Consider the following 23,270-nt stretch of genomic DNA (forward strand, 5'->3'; position numbering starts at 1 on the left):
AAAATAAAATATATAGGAAAACATGTTTAAATTTTAATATATTAATTAATCTTCTAGACCTCCCATGCGCGGTGGTCGAATGTGCAACTATGAAACAGCAGGTCTGAAATCAAATTTCATTTTTTTTTATGAACTGTATGAGTGAAGTTTCCGTTGCACGTGCGGATTCTTTGATTGAAAATAAATTTTTTAAATGCGCTCGAAAAACTGTCCATCTTACTCGCGGATTTTAGAAACTTTTCTTCTAAAACGCACCATTTTCCCAAAAATAATTTGTTCAAGAAATCGGTATGTGCAACGAAAACTACCTATAGTTTATAAAAAAAAAATGAAATTTGACTTCGAACCTGCTGTTCCATAGTTACACAATCGACCAGCGCGTGTGGGGGGTCTAGAAGATTAATTAATACATTAAAATTTATGCATGTTTTTCAATTTTTTTTATAGTACATTGTACTAAAGTAGGTAATACAAAATTTTCTATGGAAACTGTAAATTATTCCTGAAAAAATTTTGAAAGACAGCTTACTTTTCCAGCCGTCACAGTGGTGTGCCCTCTTAAGTGTAGGTATTTGTTAACTACTAATTGAAATTCAATGAATCGTTACCAGTGGCGGATTTAAGCAAAACGTCCAGGTGGCAACGTACCGAGGGGCCCATTTCTTCGGGAAAATGAAGAGGTGGTTTATCAAAAACAGCCTAAGCCTAGCAGTACAGAAAGAAAATATAGTGTTTGGATACAATTGTAATTTCCTTTTTTGAAGATGGGGTCCCAGGGGCCCATCAAATCCGCCACTGATCGTTACATTTGAGGTAAAGAACACCTCTTCGATTTGATAAATAACTGATATATCAAGAACGATCTGTTACGTGTGTCTTGTATTACTTAGCAAAACGAGTATCTAAGTAAGTTAAGTCCACCATACAGTATCTCCCTTGAAAGCACTGCTACCTACTAAGTACATACATCATTTGAAACCATCCTCCCCGAAGAGATATTAAAAAATTTTCATGCCAAAACGACGAAGCACAAACCATTCTTCCGTACCTATGTACTACGCTTTCCATCCCATGTTCTGGAATCTACGCAGTCAATTTCCCATTCGCTACGCTATTTCTATATACACACACTGCTTCCTGGTCCTCACTTCACGCACAGTCTTAAAATCCACCACGACGCAAAAGGCGTTATCGTACCGCAACACTTACCACCCCGAAGTCCGTTACAGAGGAGGAACCTTGCCGTCTGGTAAGCAGCACCTCTGGTCGCCGCGCCCGTTTCCGTATTTAGGACAATAGGGCGGGTGCTTCCCCGTGAAGCAGAAGGAGCCTCTGGTACCGAACGGCGTGTGCTGCCCCATGGGCACGTACTCGCCGGCCCTTGAGGCGATCCTGGGCCCGGAAGGGCATCTCCTCGAGCACGGCTCCGCCATGGAGCCCAGGCCGTCGTTGTCGATGCTCTGGGCCATATAGCAGACCACCCAGACGTGGCTGCACAGCTGATAGTTCGGCTTGTTCTCGCAGAACGGCTGCACCTTGCCACCGTTTACGCAGAAGTCCACGTGCCCCATCCGCCCGCCCTCCCCGTAATACCCGGCGTTCGTGTGAATCACCTCGACGAAGTCCGCGTCACCGCTGTCCAGCCGGTTCACGTATCCAGGTCGCAGCAGAGGCCTGGCCGGATCCAGGCCGACTATTCGGTGCATCCTGAACAGCAGAAAGTTCGCCATGATGCCACAGACGTGGGCGCCGAGCGAGTGTCCCACGCAGGTCGTCCTCGAGACCGGCAAGCCCAGGTTTCGCAAGGTGGTCAAGGTGCCTGCTAGGCAGCGGGCCACCGGACGGAGATTAGCCACCGCGGCTGGGTAACAGGGCGGCGCGCACAGGGCACCCCAATCCACCAGGAACACGTTGTAGCTGGCGTTCCTTAGGTAGGCGTCGCGGAGGACTACCATCGGTAGAGCGTCGTCGCCGCCTGGAATATTCGGAAGTGTTTTGCTCCGATGCTTTTAAGGGGAGGTTCTGGTCTAGAGCCCCAAAAAATAGGTGATATTTAGGAATTAATTAAAGGAAAACTACTATATATAATTTAATGGGACTTGTTGCATTGTATTAAGGATGTCTTATGTTATAGAAATATATTTCTTGTTTTATAATTAATCAGTGCAAACAGCCCTGGGGAGTCGTTAAAGTTAAGGCGTCAAAAAATTGATCCAAATCGGTGGGACCTGTATCTCTAAAAGTTATTATCCGATTCGACTGAAACCTTTTTTATTTTGAAGATTATTCTTTTTTCTAGGGGGGGGGAACTAAAAAAATTACAAAAATTACATTTTTTTAGAAAATAACGACACTTCACGTTTGTAATCACTTTTCCCTGTATTTTTCGTCCTTTCAACGCCTTTAAAAATTATAAATTTTCAACTTTTTGTATTTTTTTAAGTCCCCCCCCCCTAGCCAAAAGAATAATCTTCAAAATAAAACAAGTTTCAGTCGAATCGGATAATAACTTTTGAAGATACAGGTCCCACCGTTTTGAGAACACTGTTTCGAGAAAAACGCATTTGAAGTGTTACGTGAGCGCCGAGTAGCCGGTTGTGACCCATGTATTTGCCGCGACTCAAATGCCTACAACTTGGGGAATTTTACGAATTTCAACAAATCCTTTTAAACCCGTATTCCTAAAAGATTGAACATTCGAAAAATGATATAAAAAAATCGACATTTAGACCAGAACCTTCCCTTAAAGTTTTACGTGAGCGCCGAGTAGCCGGTTGTGACCCATGTATTTGCCGCGACTCAAATGCCTATAACTTCGGGAATTTTACGAATTTCAACAAATCCTTTCAAACCCGTTTTCCTAAAAGGTTGAACATTCGAAAAATGAAATAAAAGAAAAATCGACATTTAGACCAGAACCTCCCCTTAAATGCCTCCATCTTGGTACCCTACTCTACGTGCAATGCATTAAGTATCATTGATTCGAGCAAATGCCTACCTGCGTATCCGTGTATAAGAAGAATGTTCTCCTTGGTTGGATCGTAATCCTGTCGCAGCCAGTCAGACTCCCTGGCGTCCAGCTGACGTCTTGGTCGATCGTTCGCGTAGAGGTAGACCTTCACGTCAGGATCTGGACAGGAATCCTTGTCGTTCCCTCGCCTCCAGATGCACTTGTCCCGGTCGTACTCTGCCGCCACACCATTCTGGATCGCGTCATGTATGGGTCCCGACCTAGGCGTTTTCGCCGAAGCCTGGATCGAAATCAGCGACAACGTCGCCAGGAGCAATGACGATCTGAACGCTGATGGGAGCATCGCGAGACACGAGGAGTTCATCGACGGGACACAACACGAGGAATGATGCGCGGTCATACCACCGATGCCACTTTGTCCTTGCTCCCACCCCCACCTCGTTCACCTGTCGCCGAGTGTTTGAATATTAGGGGACAGGTGGGCGAAAGGGGGGAGAGATGACTATTGATTATAAGCGAGCGAAGTGTTAGGCCTGGCGATTCTCTACTTTGATGGCTTAGAGCGGGGTGGAGCAACAGGACATCCGTTTCAGGAGTTTCAAACTTCAGATTTGATGGTGGATTGGTAGAGATATTGGGTTTGTGGGTGATGGGATGTTTGAGGGTGATCGAAGGATTAGTTTATGCTGTAATCAACCCTGCTGGGATCCTTGAATCTTTCAGGACTCATTAGTAATGTTAAGGGGTCATTCCTGTAATCAAAATTCGGCAACATTCAGGGTTTTTTTTTCTCAGTGAATGCAATGAATAACAATGTCAAACTTTTTTGTCATTTATTAAGCTACTTGTAATGCGTACGGAACAATTCTTTAAATACACTTTTAATTATGTTCTTCCAATGTTATCTAGAGGTAAAAATCGCGCCTTTGAAAAGACGGCGGAGGTGATTTCAGCTCACAGACTCATCTGAAACAAAAAAATCAAGCTTCGAGTAAAAATGGAGAATTTGGAGACTTGAATGCGCGCGATTTTGTTAAGTTTTGACTTACGTGGCTAATTCTGGCACCTGCGATAGCGGTAATGATTAAAAAGCAATTTGTTTTTTTTTTTGTTTCATATTTCTTTTCAAAGGAGCGATATTTAAATCCAGATAACTTTGAAAAATCACGTTTATAAGTGTATTTAAAAAATTGTTCCGTGTACCTTACAAGTAGATTAATAAATGAGAAAAAAGTTTGACATTGTTATTCATTGTGTTCACTGAGAAAAAAAGCCTGAATGTTGCCGAATTTTGCGGCGTGATTACAGGAACGACCCTTTAATTCTGTGCAAACGTTGTCTTCTTCCTCAGTTTATAGATCTGGGTTTGCTTTTCCTGCCTATTTTGTGGAGCCATTAAATGCCGAATTTAGAGTGTAGGCGGGTAGTTTCGTAACTGAGCGATGACACGGAGGTCGTCAGCCGGATCGCAGGAAGAATATTCGATATTCATTTAAGAATTTCTTAGACACGTAGATTACTCTTTACGATACTCAGGCATGTGTTTCAATTGGGACGCTGCGCACGGGTTCCTGTTTTAGTGTTTCCAACCTTGAATAAAGATTACTGGAATAAGGAAAGGCCGAGTTTCGTGGAAAGTTGCGAAAGTGCATCGGGACGCCCACGGAAACTTTGATGAGTGGAAAATTTGGCTCTGAGTCCGCGTGTCCAGCTCGCGACGGTGTTTCTGTTTTCATTTATCAGAGAGGAGGGCTAACGAAACGGCAAGCAGAGGTGTAGGTCGAGCTGGCCACTTTCTTTTCCTGCAGCGAGGTCTCTCGAGTGCACTCGAGAGACTTAGTTTTGACAGGGAAAAGTGAGAAGAAAGTGGTCCCACGAATCATTGGCGCTGGCGGGTAAACGAGGCCACTGGCAGAAAGCGTGAAAAATAATAGATTAATTGGTAAATTGGTAAGATTGTTAATTGTGTCATTTACCTGCGCTATTTTTAAAATTCTCTTTTTGCGTTTTTATTCTCTGGATCCTGGATTTTTTAGCAATAAAGGGAGTGTCATTGGGAAATTGTCTCGATATCCCACGCAGGTATATTAATCATTTCTGAATCGATAGAAATCTCGTGAGATACTGCAATGTTGAGTCTATGAACAGCAGAAAGTGAGAAGAATTGATGTTGCGTTTTAATTAAAATGAGGCACGCTTCATCAACGTTTCACGCTTCCGCGTCTCATTATGCAGCCCTTTCTTTGTATCAGGTGCAAATACGTAAGGTTTTCTGTACCCAGGTGCTTGATGGTATACAACAGCTTTGCAAACTCAATAAACGAACGTTTATTAGAGCAACTTGTACTTTCAATCGATGGCAGATCAAACAAATTGTTCGAACCAACGAATAGGCCAGGGACTACCAGTTTGCACGCATCACTGAGTATGGTTATGAGTGTGATACGCTCAAATACCAAGAGTTAAAAGTGTCATAATGAGCTATTCGAGAAATGTGTGAAATATGCTAATTGTTGATGACTTCTAAGAAGGGATAGGTAAGAACGTAATTTTTAGGGAAGCGAAGGTGTACGAGTGACCAGCGGAAATATTACAAAAGAGTATTTTCTAACGCAAAATTGACGATTTTTGAAATATTTATTGCGTCCCGATATTCAGACTGTAAATTCCGTAACGATTAGGAATTCAGGCAGATATTTATATGTGTATCTTATGGGTGAGCTTTATGAGCATAAAATGGGCACCGCGTTAAAAAAATACGGTAAGTGTTCTAGTGTAATAAAATACAGCAGTTAGTTGAGATCCTTTTTTTGTAGAAGAAATGATCTTAGCCGTAGTACTTAACATTTGTAAAATAAAAAGCGATGGTATTGACACTTTGAGCATTTGTTGTTTAAAGAGAAAGCTGCGAATTTCGTTGGCTATGATGCAAGTGAAAGCCCCGGAATTGCGGGTGTACAGACAATCTTTTCTTCCTGGAATTCTGTTTAGTTTTCTGAAAATATATTTAGCCACTTTAACAATTATGAACTGGTAAGTAGACGAAATGATTTGATCTATGATGGGAAACTGTTAATAATCGACTAATTACAAACAACACAATTTTTAACTCCATATGGAAAAGCAGGCAAGTCTGTGCTTCAAGATCCAACTGGTAAAGTACGTAAACACTTGCTGGAAAATATATAATTCTTACATTTTTCGCGATAAGTAGTTCAGTTCACTGGCGAAGGAGATTACATGCAAGAATAGATATAGAAATTTGTTATGTATTAATTTATTTGCAATCTGAGGGTCTGGGCCTCTTGTAGAAGTGTCACGGGTCATTATGCAACCAAATTCGATAAGAAAATTATTTGTTTATTGTTTAGAAAAGACATTTGAAAATTCGCCTAATTTTTTTTTTATTGAATACTTTGAACCTATACAGGTCCTTAAGCAAAAATTCCAAAGTTAGCATATTTATACACTAGCTATTTACAATGCTTTAACAAGTATAAAAGTAAAAATGTCAGTTCTGGGTTTTAACAATAAAATATTTTCTATTAAAACTATTATAGTAATAATATTTGTACATGTACGTATAAGTATTTTACTACGTACTTAGTAAGTATCACAACAAGTTTTGAAATTCGTTCAATTTCTGCAACACAAATGTTAGCGGCTCGTAGCGGCAAAATTGTGAACTAGAAAACGTCGAGTTGCCATAGACTGGCGTTGGCGTGTTTCGGCACCAATTATTTGAGCATGCATGGTGTTTAATAATTGCTCATAACTAATTAACTAGAAAGTGAATCGGCTCAAAACTCTCAAGGAGAATCCAGAAGGGTGTATACATTACGGTGTAATAGTCAAAATATATTAACTAATTCTAGAAAAACTTAAATTTATGATTTGGCAGTGAGTGTTCAGCTCGTTTTCAAAGCCGCTCTGCCGGATTGAAAATAGGTGGTTTATTTATTTATTAATTTGCAACCCAGAGCTCTGGATATCTTTGGAAAGTCACTGTCGATCACTGTATAAGAACAGTTACGAAAAAATTGTTTACATATTGCTTAAAAATGTGATTTAATGATTGGAAAAAATGGGCGCTAAAACACGCCAGTGCCAGGTTAAAGCATAGAAAGACACGTCCCTTAAACTTGGCACTGGCGTGTTTCAACGCCCATTTCCTCAAATCGTAAAATATCATTTTCAAGCAACATTTTAAGAATTATATCGCAACTGTTGTTACACAGTGATTGGTAGTGACTTTACAAAGCTATCTAGGGCCCTGTATTGTAAATTGATAAATAAATAAACCACATATTTTCCACCCGGCCGAGCGACTTCGGGCGTGAGTTGAACTCTCTGTGCCAAATCATAAATTGAAGCTTTTCTAGAATTAGTTTATATATTTTGAGTACTACATCATAAAGTATAAACCCTTCTGGCTTCTTCTTGAGAGTTTTGAGTCCATTCGCTTTGTAATTAATTAGTTAGGAGCAATTATAAAACACCATGCATGCTGAAATAATGTCCGTCGAAACACGCCAACGCCAGTCTACGGCAACTCCAGGTTTCTTAGTTCACCATTTCGCCGCTACGAGCCGCTAGTATTTGTACGTACATAGATTCATAAATTCTACCATACGTTTAGATAGTAAGATAGTTTTTAATATGCTCTGACCAAAGATCAACACGGATTGTGATATCTACTAGTAAATTACTTATAGGTATATATATATATTTTTACTATAATAACCTTAAGCAACTAACATTGTTAAAACCAAGAACTGACATTTTTACCTTCATACTTGTTAAAACATTGTAAATATATAGTTCATAAGTACTAACATATCATCTCTGTATTGCCAACCTTGAAAAGTTTGCTTAAGGACCTGTCCAGGTTCAAAGTATTTAATAAAATAAATAAATAAATAAATAAAAAGTTCATAAATTGGACGAATTTTCAAAAGGCTTTCCTACGCAATAAGCAAATAATTTTCCTATCGAATTAGGTTGCATAATGATCCGCGATGCTTCTACAAGAGTCCCAGATCCTCGGCTTATAAATAACTTAATAAATAACGTTAAATTTCTATTTTCTTGAATGCAATTTTCTATGTCAGTGAACTGAACTATGTATCGCGAAAAATGTAAGAATTATATATTTGTCCAGTAACAATTTACGCAGGTACTTTTCGGCTCCAATATAATCGTTGTCGTGATTATGTTTATAATTAATTAGACGACGTTAGTGGTATTTCAATCGTGTCTAACAATGATTAAATAGTAGAAGTAAAGAGACACATAGGACAATAATTTTCTAACCAACGCCACAGAATTTCAACAAACCGTTCTTAAAACAATCTCCCAAAAGTTGGTCCCCAAAAGTGGGTTCCGTAAACCACATTAAGTTTGATGCCCGACGACTCTGGATCGCCCACCTACGTCTCAATTTTAAAAAGACGTCAGATTCTCGCGCAGGGGTCTGCATAAAGCGTCCCAAATATGTAATTCCTAAATCCGCCCCCGCCTCGCAGCCCTATCGGCGTCCAGATAGAAACAGGTTGCCACGGCGAGCATTCCAGACGGCAAACATTCTTCCGCGGTCCGAGGAACCGACGCCGACGTCTCCATTAATTATATACCGGTCGATCGAGCGTGCGACGGACCACGTCGTCGTCGCAGCCTCCCGTGAAATTGTGTTCTCTCTGATTTACAGTCGTCCTCCCGCTAGGCTTCGCCCATAGAACCCGACTATCCTCCCCCGCCCTTCGTCGCATCTCCGAAAAACCACCAGCTACCTCCACCCCTGTTCTCCGCTCTTCGCAGTCTTCACCCCTTCTATGCGCAATTATATCAACGACCATCCTGTCTTGCCCATCGAGGTAACACGCAGCGAATCGTTACGACTCCCGACTCTACGTACAGGAAGGCTCCTTCTCGCCGCCGGGAACGCTCGAATTCACTTTGTTTGCGGAGTCACGCGGGAGGCGGTGGTTGGAAAAACCATCGACGAGTCCAAGGCGCGGAGGGCCGGCAAAAAGCGCGTAAACACGGAGCTGGGATCCAATTCGGGGTGGTTGGACGGTCTGCTTGGAGACACAGAGGGCGAGAGAGTGGCGCGCAGGGCCGCGGAGGGTGGAATTGGGAAAGCGACGGGCCAGGGGAGGGCCACGTTGTTAAGGGGGTGGACACGTCGCGTGACCTGGCCGATTCGGCAGGTCGGTATTACAGCATTTTTTTTCTGCACAGAAATGGTAATACCGATAGATCGACGATTACCCGGTGAACGCGAGAGTTCTGTATTCTATTCTGAATAAGGAAAGAAATTCTCAGCTGTTCCGTTATACTTATAAAAATTTAAACGGAAAGTCGGCTGGTACTGTAAACGTAGAAAATTCATTGTACATTTTAATTACTTGAAACGTGCTTATGCTACAATATTCTACGTTAGCAGTAAGGAATTCTAAGTGAAAAGGGAAAATAGATGAGGGAATGTCCCCAGAAAATGAAATTTGTTAGGTTAGACATTTTTTTACTAGCAAAGCACCGAAACAGAACATGAAATACACTTATTACACGTCCTCTGCAGAAAGCAGTTATCAACAAACATTATATATACAAAATTGTATTGAATGTTGAATTGGGCTAGTGAAAATGCGCAGACTGGATGCGCGTGATTATTATGTGGTCGGCTCCTCGAAGTGACAGAAAATATAACCTAAATATATGCTATATGACAACAAATGTTTAGTGGCTATTTCAGCTTCAAAGGCATCGCCTTAAAGTTGCAATAAGAGGCGCAGGCCTTTCAAGAGGCGTTCGAAAATTCTGCGTCTCTTCGTTAAACAGTCACACCCAATTTTGTGCATTCTGAAAATTTTCGCCAGATTTTGGCCAATATATCAGGAGAACATGAAGTGGAAAGAGGTATACTAAATTTCAGAACAGTCACTGTCTCGAAACATCTGCGCCACTTCTCGCTGGCAGTCCTCCCGAGTAGGCGCCATCTCGTATCTACTACCTCAACTAAATTTGTCACGTGACTTGCCATGTATTATCGCCAATATGGCGGAACTCTGATTTGGGACTGTAGTCACGATTTCTCGTTTTTCGTTCTTATATGAGCAGATTTTGGCCTGGGAGAGGTCTCGTTCGAAAGAAGAAGATTCAATGCGGAGCGCTCTGCTCACCGTTTGAGTCACGAAACTCTTTTAGTGACCTAAAAATGCTTGGATTCTGCGGGTATATTTTGTCGACTTTTGCTTTACTTTGGACACTGATATTATTACATATCAACGCAATCTCGTTGAACCATGAGCAGAGCGCTCCGCATTGAACCTTCCTCTTTCGAATGAGACCTCGGCCAGCTCCAAATCTGCTCATATAAGGACGAGAAACGAAAAATCCTGAAGCCATGTTTCGGGCCAGATTGTGTCGGTATACAGCGCCCTGCATTACCCGTGTCTACCCCCTTAAGGCGGTGGCGCGGAATCGCAATATTTCCTAGGCGGGATAGGATCGCGTTATGAATCACCGCCGCGATGCTGTTGGCCGCCTCGCTTCCTGCGTTCGACGCGGCTGTTTCGTGTATATTTCATTACGCGGCCGGTTTTCGCTGCAACAACAAATAACGAGGAACCAGGGTGGGGGTTGGGGGTGCAGCACCCTTGGCCACGTTGGAGACGGGGCAGGGGGAGGGAGTCGGGGAAAAGGGGTTGAAAAGGAGAGTGCAGCAGCTACGATCGTTGCAAGAGGAACTTGAGAGGGAGGAAGGGGAGGGGGAGGGGGATGGAGATATGGGAGCGAGTTTTCGGCTTACTGGACCGATGCGAATCTAAGGGGTAATAAGGAAAAGCGGAGACTGAAGGCGGCGGAGGGCAAACACAGGGTGAGACCGGAAAAAAGGGGAGGAGAGTGGAGCTCGCGCAACGTCGGCCAACTACGCGGGACTTTTCTTATCGCATGAAATATGGACCGGGCGTACATGTTCGTTATGGAGATCGTGCCGCGGAAGCGCTGCAATCATTCTTTTTTCTGCCTCTTACCAGTCGCGGTGTCTTGCGGCGACGCGGGTTTAAACAAACTCGCGATGGGTGCACCGCGAGGGATCGAAAGGGTGAACGGGAGTGTATTGGGGATGGTGAGACCCTTTGCGGAATCAGCTTTTTCTCTCGCTTACCTTCCGCTTCTCTCGGTTTCTCAGAAGTTTTTCCAGTGTTCTGAGAAGTTTTTGACCTTGGGGGATGGTCATGCGTACTTAGGGAAGGTGCGCATAGAAGTGAAATGGTATGGCGGTGAACTACTTAGTATACTAATGAATGAATTGTGGGGCATTCCAAGAAATAACCAAAGTTTTTGTTTAGGATGATAATGAAATAAGGAGGAAATTCAATACGAAGCCTCGATTTTTAGACCGAAACCTCCCCTTAAATCTTAAATAGTCGCCCACTTCTTGAGCTACCTTTTAATTGTTAAATCATCCCCCAGATTTTGTAGTTTGCATAAGACAGCGCGTAATTGTTCAGAGCGTATTTACACCAGCGTTTCAATATTGCCAGCCCCGTTATCGTCACTCCAAGTGTACGTAATAGATTTATCGCCGCACGGAAATGTCTACCGACGAAAAAGGCAGGGATAGTGGATACGCATCGTGGAACCCGCGGGGAATGCCGAAGAGAAAGGGGGGCCGGCCAGAAAAATGAGAAAACACGAATATTGCGACGCCGCGCCGGCCAAGAATGCGCAACTTTTCTTATCGCGCGGATATGTGCTCTGAAAAATATTGCAGCGCGCATTCGTTAGAGGGAAGCTTAATGTTCCGTGCACGCGCCGATATCGCGGAGCTGGACGACGCCAGTCCAACGAAAGGAGGAAAAAGCCGCTGGCTCGATGCTATTCCTGATCCTCGAGGAATGAAATTCATTGCTGCTTGTGGATTGTAGAGTCTACGACAGCGCCGTTCAGCCTATGGTTTTGCGGGCAAGGGCACCCGCCACTGCCCGGGGCTAACGCTGCGGGCAAAGTTCCGGGCAGTGACCGTCAGCTATCGGTACAGCGGAATGGGGAGGAACGGTTGTACAGGCTCGTAGATGCGTAGGCAGGCATGTGTTAGTAGGTTCATTCTAATATTGTTGACTCGACGCGGCGGTCCTTGTTCATCCTGGCGTCTGTACCGTATTGCCCGTGGAGGCGTGACTTACTTGCCGCCGACCCGTGTCTGCCCCGGGCACCCTGATCTGTTGCCCGTGCGGGCAACTCCTGAACGACGCTGGTCTACGATGTAGACTGTCGCATCCGTCTTACGGTGGTCGGAAGTTAGTTATCCTGATTTCTTGGACGAACGTAAAAGGAACATGGAAATCGTGGCCCCGTGATCATTGTTTTCTCCTTTTCGCTTTTGCTTCTTCACATTTTGATTATCTCTCGTTTGTACAAGGAACTCTGGAACATTAAAGTTAAAATTGATAGGGGGAGATGTATTAGATTGGTTGTTTGAGTTGATTAATGGTAAATTATTATTGCCAGACAGAGCGGGGCTCTAAACCCCCTTACCATATTCGTGTAGCATGCAACGTTATCGATCCAGAACGGAATTCGACCTCAATCCTACTAGTGGTTAGAATTGAAACTGAATACGATGAAAATTGATTTTTATCTACACATAGAAATGCGACAAAATTATAATCCAATCACAGACGAGGTATGGAATAAAGTCCTAGGGATATTCTAGGGCCAAATCGCAGACAAGGTGTAAAATTGAACCTCGACCAATGGACTTTCGTGACCGACGTTGTATAGGATACATCTATCACTCAATTTAATGTCGTGTCGCACGCTCGGGAGGCTCGCGAGTCACCTTTACCATTTTCGTGTCGCACCCAACGTTATCGATTCAGTCTAAAAGACGATTGCAATGCTACGTGTGGTAGGAATTAAAATGAATTCCTGATGTCTTAAGGGAATAAGATCGTCTTCCAGAAGATGATCTGAAGCATTTGCTTAAGGCGCGACTGTGAATACCGCTCCTAGTTTTATTCGTGTTGAGTTCTAATTCCCACCGCGCGTAGCGTTACAATCTGTTTCCAGGCTTCATCGGTAATGTCGCATGTGACACTGAAATGGTAATGGGGTCCTAGGACCCCACAAACCGGTGACAGAAAAATGCATGGGGTCAGTAGGGATGGAGTGCAAAATCACTAGCAGTGATTTATCACAGTGGTCGCAGAATCACGATCACGGTCGTGAGTGAAGTTAAACAGTGATCGTTATTTTTTTAATTTGAGCGAATTTGTTCACCGTCATCGTAATTCTTGATCTTGAGTGAATTATTTTGTAAAAAAATACTTAAATATAGTTTGTGTTGCAGACAAAGCGTGCTAATTCAGCGAATATATACCTAGTATTTACATTCATAAATAGTCAATACGTGCACCCACTGATTTGATTGGCTAAAGTCTTCACATACACATTACACTTTTTAACTAAACTGAAGAGATATTCGTTAATTTAAATAGATCAAGAACGATTACATTGGTTCAATATATCCAACTGAAATTCTATAAGCACAGTGAGGACTTGAGAATGTTTCGAGAGAAATTAGAAATTGGGGTTATGTGGCGCGTGCAAAGAGCAGTTACGCTTTCCACCAATCAGATCACGAAAATCGCGAGTCACCGTTCTGCCTGCACCAATCAGAAGCGATGATTAAAATCACGGATCACTGTGAAAAATCACCGTGATTAGGAATGAATGTGATCGAATGATTCACCAGTGATTCACAAATCACGGTTCTAGCCAACACTAATGGGGTGATAGGCAGGGCCGGCGCGAGGATGCTTGGCGCCCTTATGCATGAAAATTTTTAGCGCCCCCAAATTTTTGCACCTGTTTTTTATTTAATATGTTTTGCCTTTACAAGGTACAATAAAAAAATTACATTCACATTTTGTTTACGTGGGAGTTGAATTCCTTTATTATTAAGGGTGCGATATAGTTTTTTAGCGCCTCCTTCGGCTTGGTGATAGGTTTATCCTATAACTCCTCTGCGGTGACACGTACTCCCATAAGATATAAAATATAATGATAATCTTGAATACATACCTTGATACCGTAGGAATTGTGTTTAATGTCAAAGTAAGAAGGCTGATAGAGAGGAATCCTTTGATTTTACAATTTCGAGAAGCATTCTATCGACTTCCTAGTCTGCTGCAGCATTTTTTCCCATAGAAAGAATGCTCTTCCCCTGGCGAGCGAAGAAAGTCATCGGCAGCGCTTTCAATTCGAAAACGTAATCGCGGAATGCGTGCAATATTCGATAGAACATTAATAACGCGCGTTCTACGTGCAACGAGACGGACTCGTTTTTGAAGGCGTCAAGTCGACCGAATAATTTCGACGATTCGAGCGAGTTGACGTGGGAAACGACTGCGAAATGAATTCGCCGATCGCGTGTATGTATCCGCGCGTGTTTCAGTCGAATTCATCGGTACAAATGCGATAAACATTCGCGGGGGAGGATGGGCTTGATTGATGGAGGCGGAGGGCGGCCGCTTCCGGTTTTTCTGATCCGGAAGCCACCGTGTTAAGTGTGCAACTTGACAGAGACGATCTTCGGATCATTTAATAGCGACGATTCTACAAACCCCGCGAATAAAAAGCACAGGGAACAATAATTAAATGCACCTTCATTTAAATGCAAAGTCACACCGTCGACATGTTTATAATATTGATATTAAACATTGTGTTTAAAGTAACATGCAAGAAGAATGAAATTTTAAAAGAAAAGTATCATGCGACACATTAATAAAAAGTATGATCAATTCAAAGCCACCCCAATGCGACGCAAAGTATTCCTCAAGTTTATCTGACCAGTTGTCGCAGATTATTGAAACATTCTGTTCATAAAACTTCCAATAACTTCCCTTGAGAAGTGCCTCATCAGCATTCCTCGTTGCCACAATAAGAAACAAACGACAGGAAAATCATTAAGATCGTAAGAAGTTCCATCGCGAGTCCGGGAGGCAAGAAGAAAAACGGCGAGTGTCTCAGTTCCGCGGAAGTGTATATTTCATTATTTCCCAGCCGGCGTTCGGTGGAAAGAGAAGTTCGTCGCTCGATCCTCCATCCAGCACCCTGTATCATTAATTCCTAATGTCGTTCTCATTGAGCAGCCAGTGGGAGGGCGGACGCCGTAGATCAGCCTCAGTGAAGGGTTTCTTATCGAGTTCTACTCATAGAATGTGTTTAGGATCTATAAAAAAAAATGGGACATAGAAATTGCTCGAATAGATAACACTTGGAACACTTCCGTAACCTTTTTACCACGTTTCTCACCACAAGATCAGTTACACTCCACTTGAGCATGCTCAAGTATAGGGGTATCGAGCAATAATGAGGTTTCTAGGACTTAAGAAGAATGAGGGGAAAAGAAAGTAATAGTACCGCAGACCTGGTACAGGAATTCTCTTGCCGTCAACACAGAAATTTACAGTAAAACTTCGTTCACGTAAAACAGTATTTCACGCATTTGCTGCGAAATTCTTTACACGTTCGGATAATTGTATAATAATTACTTGAGCTAAGTACTTCACCAGCTGCATAATTCTTTTGTTAATTTCCTCCCAATCCTACTACACCATTACTAACATAACGTAGATAATTGTTTCAGCTTCTCAGGTTCACCCTGTCGCAGGAAAGGGAGTTTAACAATATAATGTTTTGAAAAGGAAAGTAGTGAAAAGTGATAGTGAAAGAAGACACCTTAGGAAGCCTAGGCTAATTTCAGCGCCCGCGGAAGGTACGGGCGAAGCGGGCGACCGCCCGGGGCGCCAATTCGCGAGGGCGCTTCGATAAAAAAATAGTTGCTTAATTTAGTTATTTTTCTGTGTTATTTTTTTTAGTATTTCTGGTATTATTCAAATAAAAAACGATGAATTACGAAAGCAACCATAACAATTTATATTATACGTCGTTTCTTGAAAGAATATTAGCTACAGTAAAGTTTTTTAAGAAACACGCTTTTGTATAATATACAAAGTTACTCCTGGACTCTGAGAAATATTTTATCCTTTCATATATTTATACGTATTCGCAGTTTTAAGTTCTAAATATAAATGTCTATTGCAATTTAACTATGAGTTTTGTTTTGTAACATTAAAAGTTTCAAATCAAAGGATCATTGTCAGTTCTAATAACTTGCAGTACTTTCTAATAAAAGTTACATGTGAATTTTTACTAGATAATATATACATCTCAGCAAGTTCCCATAAAATTTTGAAATTCGGGTAAAACATAAAAATCTTTTGTTTTTCTTTAGCCATAGAATGTCAAAAAAAAACTCTCAGGAGCGCAGAATAGAAAGAGAAAATTAAATCAATCAGAAGAAAATGAATTGTCTACAAGTCTGATGAGTTAATTTTTTAAAAAGAAATGTGAGCCAAATATGCAAAATCAAGAGATTCAATTACTTTTGAAGAGGAAGTCATCGATTGTCAAGTGGCAGATGGTAGTAATATGGACAAAGGCGGAAAATTTTTGTAAACAAATAATCAAATGAACCAAAATTTGTTCCTTTTACATTTTAGTAAACCATTGCGAATTATAACTTTTACACGGGAAAAGATCGTCCCCAACCTTCGCGGTTAGAAATTATATGTAAAATAACGAAAATTTTAATTTATTTATAAATTGTTGGACCTACAAACATTTCTTTTGCAGCGAGTTATACGGCATCAAACACTGAACATTTTGTCCATTCACGGTTTTCTTCTACCTCGCACCGTTACAAAGTTATACTCGAAAACCGAAAAATCGCTGAAAATTTGGGGGCTGATTTCACCCCCTCAGAGTATTTTTCCGCAGAAAAAAAAATCGTTTCTTACATACTCCGACATGCTCTACAATCGTACGGAGTTTCATTACAATCAGAATTTTCGGGTTCGATATGTTTCCTTGTCAGTTAGCACATAGTTACACTATCTTTTAAACAAATTTGTAACTAAGTAGCAAAGTTACTATTTACAGCTCCCCTCTAACTTCAGTTAGAACAATTTAATTAAAATCCTTGACATTCTAGTGCATCGTTTACTTGAGCGTAAAACTCGTCCAAATGAGCGTGAAGGAATTTTCTTGCGAAACGCTGCGATGGTCAGTCCGCGCCATAGACAAGTCAGCATTTCCACACGCAGGTTCCCTTTGCCCTCAATACTGCTTTGGGGAATAGTTGTTCAACTGTCGATCATTCATGAACAGAGGACACTACGATCAGTGTCGAATTTTTCCATCGCCAAGGCAGTCAAAGTTGGGCTACTTTATACCACGTCTGTGGTAGCACATGGGAGGTGTTTAGCTTATCCTAGTTGGCTACCGTTCCTTCTGCCAGTGACCGCGACATCGTGCAATTTAAATCTGATACTTGAAGGGGTGCCTATTCGATTTACAGTACAAAACTGATATCAATTGCAGCAGTCTTCCTGCCCATAAATTAATCCATAGACTTTCCCTTTCCGCACCCTTCACCCATGACGTTTTCCCTCAGTCTTCGCAGCTTCGTGGTCCCCGCCCCTGATCTCCTAGCCACTGTTCACCACTCGCAGCTTCTCCTTTTTGGGATCGTAGTCGTGGAGCGAGCGACATTTAATGGAAGTCTGCGACATCTGTCGCATGGGGCCACGCCGCTAATTTAAATCCCATCACATGGCCACCATCGCTTTCCAGCGTCGACAGCCACCCTCCCCCGCCGCGCGCCGTTCTTCCCGTTTACCTGTCGGCATTCATTCCCTATTCCCTTGCGTTTAATCGAAAAGTAATGCCTCAATTACGTCTGGGCGGCGTCGCGTTTGATGGCGCGCGATCGAGCCGACGAATTAAATTTTAATTATCGCGTTTTATCGACTACGCGCGTTCTTTTGCTCGCTCCTCTGTACGACGGAGGGACGACGAAAGTGGCGCACAAAGGTAGTATATTTCTTGCCGGATCGAATCGCTGTAATTCGTACCTTTCGGGAAGGCAGCAGCAAAGGGCCTGCGGGATCGGTACATTAAATTAAAATGGAATTAAGCTACTCGCGTGGATATTCCAGTGATCCTAATACACTTACTGATCTCAATCCACCATTGCACAATGCTTCATCTATCAACAATTGTTCAGTTCTAAGTAATTAGAGGCGCAGCATCATAGAAATTCTGGGATGGAAAAATCATGCAATCGGAGAGAAGCTTTTCGCTATATAATATCCATCAACAGTCACGTGTCCTCCAAAAATGTCCTCCCCCCTCGCTTACAGTATAGAACATACCAAGGGGGATTAAAGGAACAGAATGTTAACCCTTCGTGTCGACACACCTCCTTTTTGGATCAACTTTGACATACCTGGGTGGCTCACACTCAGAGCAATTTTTGAACGACTGCCATTATCATCTGAAGAATCCAATCGTCATAACAAAAATCATGGATCAGTTTTAAGATCTCTAGAATATATTCCAATAGTTTTTTTTATTGAAATTTAATCACAGTTTTTGTGAAAAAAATCTAGATTACCGCATGTCGAGAAAAACGAAGAAAATCATTAAATAGTTGTAACTTTTACAAATTTCAATATTAGAGGCTAAAAATCTACAGAGTTGTTGGTCGGATATAATATTTCCAGGGAAAAAATAGTTTGTAAGTCAGCTTTGGAGAAAAGGTACTCGTTTTGTGGATAGAAGGTACAGAGCGTCAAAATCAGCTTATGGGTGGCTCACACCCAGAGTGTCAACGAAGGGTTAACTTGCAAATTTTAGTACCGATGGTAATTCCCACCATTGTTAGAATATATTCACCCACTTCGTCCTGCGTTGTTTCGCATGAAGTATTGCAAATGGCCATTTCACTAATGCCCATCCCCCCAAAAAATTGCGAAAGGGGATGTTAACGCGGAATGGAAATAGGTAACCGCCTGCACGTTTGGGCTCTGAGCACTGCTGCATCATCTCTGTTCTCTAGATCGAACAGTCTTTTTTTACCTGGTAACCGTAATGTATTTCATATTGCTGCATTTCGTTGGTAAACGAAGCTCCGTGGCGCGGTTCCAACGTGCTTTGGCCAGCGCGATTGCACGGCAGAGCAAAGAGGAAGCCGAAGCCCCGCGAGATATCTGGGAAAAGCAATTCTCCGTGAAATGCGTCAGTGTTGAAAATACAATGCTGTTTCGTTGTGTCTTTCCGCCGACGCGATTCGATAAGTCTTCCTGCTTTCGACACAGTCGCTTACCTTTACCCTCCTCGACCTCTTCGTGGTACAATTTCTTTGCGCGCGCACTTCTCAGGGACCTGTATTCTCGACTTAACAGTTAACGAAGCCGAAAGCTTTGAGCTTCGTGACTCCAGCGCCAGATGGGGAAAGCTTTAGCTTTCGCGAGCTTTCGCGAAGAGTCCAATAGAAAATATTTGTTTAAACTTATTGAAAACGTTGCCCATAGTGGCTCCTTGTTAATAGAGTGCTAACTATTAAATTAAAAATTTGTGGCCACAATTTTCAATAAGTTGAGATTTTTATACAATTCTTCTTAGGGTGGGAGAATCCATCACGGAGCAAAGGGGTAGTTCCAGCAAAATTTAATATAATTCTGTCTTACTCTGAATAAATAGCGCCGTTATATTACACTTTTATTTCACAAGAATTAGTTTGCACTATAATATTTAACCCGTCATATTGAGTAGACTGATCTTCTGTTAAAATTAAATGTAGTTGAGAGTAGTTAGCGGTAATTAAGAGGAACACCAAGCAGTTAAATTGTTTATATTCTTATTACGTATGGAACGAATGACTTGGCAAATTCGCGATAACTTTTTATGATACACCGGTTGGTGTATACGCGAAACAAGATCCAATCGGCGAAAGACTATAGCTTGCAATCCAGTAAATGTTATTGGCTCCTGATGCCAGCTAACTTAGGTGGTATCAGATTGGAGTAACTCGCGGCGGGTTCGATCTGCAGTTCCGCCGAATATTTTGGGGATCGTGGATACGGCATAAACCAGCGAGTGTCGTTTGCGGGGTTGGAATCCTGTTTTCCGCCAATGTATATAGGACCCTGAAGCATTCATGCGAAATATATGAAAATATAATGCGCCAGATATAAGTTTCGAGAGCGCATAATTGGAATACCGTGGAAAGTTGGCGCGTATAACTCGCTCTCGGTTTTCGACAATAATTGCTAAAATTTAATTTAAATGTTTGCCAAAGTATTTGTGAAAATGGGGATCGCTGCAGTTCAAAGTATATAAATCCAGCAGATTAGACAGTTCACGCAGAGAAATTAAATGTACAATGGCTCGATCATAAAATTCCCACCTATGTCTGACTAACAGTTTACTCGTTCCACTGTGGAAGTCCCTGCGAAGCGTTTATAGCTGCGTGGAGAGCACCTTTTGATTTGAAATTATTGTCACATGTTGCAGCACGCTGACAATATAACACTTAAAGGGACAACGAAACTAACAGCAAAGAAAAATATGAGTTACGTAGCAGGCAACTCGTTGCGTATTGTCCCGTAATTGGAAAGATGTTTTTCAACATTCACAAGTATCGCTGTGTGTGTGTGTGTGTCCTCAGTTAGTTTCGAAATCAAATGAGAGATACGGAAAGTTGTTGCTAACTGTACGTAACAGGTCCGGGAACCGAGTGTTTGCAGCTATTTGACTTACTTAACTCAATTGTCTGATCAAGACTGGCTGCTTTCCCTGCCGCGCTGCCTCCCAGCTCCGCTGACAAACTGTATCGTTCGGTTTTCAGACGCAGCTCCCGCAGAAGCCAATTTCCATCCGAGATCATCGCGTTGGAACAGAGAAAAGAGTCCAAGATTACCGAGAAACCCGATGCAAAAGGAAATAGCCGCTGTGCCCGATCGAATATACGGTTGAAATTTAATCTCTTACGAAAACCGATACGCCGGTTGCAGAGAATTTCCCGAGGTTGTCGTATAATCACACCATTAGTAAATTACCTAACATTTCCCGGGAATTTTTCTGCCACTCTGCCACTTTTCCGGATTATAGTCCCATATTTGTTAATAGCTAATCAGAAGATTTGAATAAAAAAATTCCAGCGCAACGATTTGGAGTAGTGTAGTGTAAGAAATATTTCCACCGATTTTACGATGTTTCATTAATACCGTGCTCGTTAATCGAGATACAAAGCTCGCAGCTTTGAGAGATGATATCAGACGCGGAGGGTAAACAGTTCCACGGATTGCGCCCGCTCTTGGATGTCGCGGGAACGTCGGATTTTAATTGGGTCACCCGTTATAATCTGTCATGCAACGAGCTAGACGGTCCCCGCAGCTGTTTCAACCCGTTTTCAACCTCTCGGTTTTCGTGAATTGCGTCTCCCCCGGTCTTCTCGCGCGCTTCTTCGTCAGATCCCCGCGATTACCTCGAGAAATTGCTGCTTCTGCTGTTCCCCGTTCCAAAAACAAGGTTACAACTTGCACGGTTCCGGACGCTAACGATTCGCCACGAGCAATTCGCTTCCTCCATCCTACGTCACTGTAGGTATCTACCCGTCGATCCGCGATACGCTCCGCATCGCGGCCCCGAGCTTCTTCATTGGAAAAATCCGCGAATTAACTGTTCCCCGTATTCGCGATTATTATTATTCTACCACAGGATGCGGTTGCAATATCCGGGGAGCAATTTTCAATGGCGGGACGATAAAATGCGAGGGGCTGGGGAGGCGAAAGAACGAGCCCGATACGGCTGCTCTAATGGAAAATTATGACGTTCGGAAAAATCGTACCGTTGGGCATGCGTGTAGAAAATGCATCCATCGTCTAGTGTTACGCTACGTTTAAACTTTCATTACGTGCCTATAGTGATTAAATCAAGTAGCAGAAGTAGAGTAACCTTTTTACGGCCACGCATGTGTCTGATACGATCGGCGCGCACGTATCGTGCAGTCACTTTACTTGTCGAAGTGGAGGATTCGCTATACAAAATTATTATCTTCGTGAAATCGCTCGAAGATCAAGTATTTTTTTTGCGAATTAATTACAAGCAGATGAATACGAATTGTGAGTAGTACTTTTGAGTAATGTTTATTAATACTATAAACTGTATAATTTTTTTTTTTTGAATAATATATACATCTATATGAAGGCGCTACAGTCGTTTGATGTGTAGGCGTTTCTCTGCGGTTTTGCCCTGATTGCGAAAGAACCGAGGTTCGGAGTGACTTGAAATTTTTACAGCCTGTTTAAAATATATTCCTTTTTGGAGTGTACTTCAGCATAAAGTCTAAATTGTCTAGTTTCCGAGATAAAAAACAGCCATCTGTGAACTCCGAAAAATCGACATTTATCGTACAAATCGCCTTCTCCTAGTCCCTATTTTAGTAATTTTAGTTCATAATTTAGAAGTTAATATATATATAAATGATGTTAGTGTTAGAGCATAGATGAAAATTAGTTTTTTTGTGATTTTTGTCTTACTGTATAGGTGAATATTTTGTTGAAATTGTTGTATTTGTAAATATTGTTGTTTATAAAATTGATGTATCTTCAGATTATGACGAATCTAGAAATTATTACGATGATTGATACTAGTTTGAGTTGGTTATTTATTATTAATAAATTTTCAATTAATGATCATTTTAAGATAAATGTTATTATTGGTGGAAAACAGGAGTATGAGATTATTAATAGGAAAAATGTAATTTTTGTTTTTTCGCGCGATTTCGAAAATGAAAACCATGCGAAACCGGCTGCACGAATTTTTACAGCCTGTTTAAAATATATTCCTTTTTGGAGTCTACTTCAGCATAAAGTCTAAATTGTCTAGTTTCCGAGATAAAAAACAGCCATCTGTGAACTCCGAAAAATCGACATTTATCGTACAAATCGCCTTCTCCTAATCGCTATTTTAGTAATTTTAGTTCAATTATTCTTTCAGAGGTATGCTCCGAAATTACAGGTTCTAGGAGAAACATGTTCCAAGGAAACCGTTGTATCTTTGTTTTTAAGCTCAATATCAGGGCAAAAGTAAAGCCACTATTTCTAAAGTATACTGTATAATCAACCTCGCGTGGCGCCATTTGTAAAACAGATATGTAGACAAATAAAATATTTGTTTACTCTACATGTTAGTAATAAACAATGTGTAAAAGGAAAATTCTGTGCATGCTTTCATCTGCCTGTAATTAATTCGCAAAGCATACTTGATTTCCGAGCGATTTGACTGCCTAAGTAGTCCCCTTCATACTTCACGAAAATAATACCAATTCGTTCATCTTCTGATAGCTTTCAGCAACACTAAGATTCTCCAAATTCCCAGG

General features: G+C 41.8%; 1 protein-coding gene across 1 annotated transcript; it reads right to left on the bottom strand.

Moving 5' to 3' along the window:
• Positions 1 to 715: 715 nt before the first annotated feature.
• Positions 716 to 3,397, bottom strand: LOC143373045 (phospholipase A1). The gene is made up of 2 exons (XM_076819829.1): positions 2,999 to 3,397; positions 716 to 1,975 (listed from the first exon to the last, which is right to left on the bottom strand). Exons 1-2 carry the CDS (start codon positions 3,369 to 3,371, stop codon positions 1,224 to 1,226), a joined length of 1,125 nt encoding a protein of 374 aa, XP_076675944.1. The 5' UTR covers positions 3,372 to 3,397; the 3' UTR covers positions 716 to 1,223.
• Between the last annotated feature and the right edge of the window lie 19,873 nt (positions 3,398 to 23,270).

This window comes from Andrena cerasifolii, chromosome 9, assembly GCF_050908995.1.
Source record: "Andrena cerasifolii isolate SP2316 chromosome 9, iyAndCera1_principal, whole genome shotgun sequence".
Taxonomy (NCBI): domain Eukaryota; kingdom Metazoa; phylum Arthropoda; class Insecta; order Hymenoptera; family Andrenidae; genus Andrena; species Andrena cerasifolii.

What these genes read in the sequence shown, in the direction of transcription:
- LOC143373045 (XM_076819829.1), bottom strand. Translation starts at nt 3,371, where the DNA reads ATGACCGCGCATCATTCCTCGTGTTGTGTCCCGTCGATGAACTCCTCG. An exon ending in TCTTATACACGGATACGCAG is followed by an intron (nt 1,976 to 2,998) that starts GTAGGCATTTGC and finishes CGAATATTCCAG; the next exon opens with GCGGCGACGACGCTCTACCG.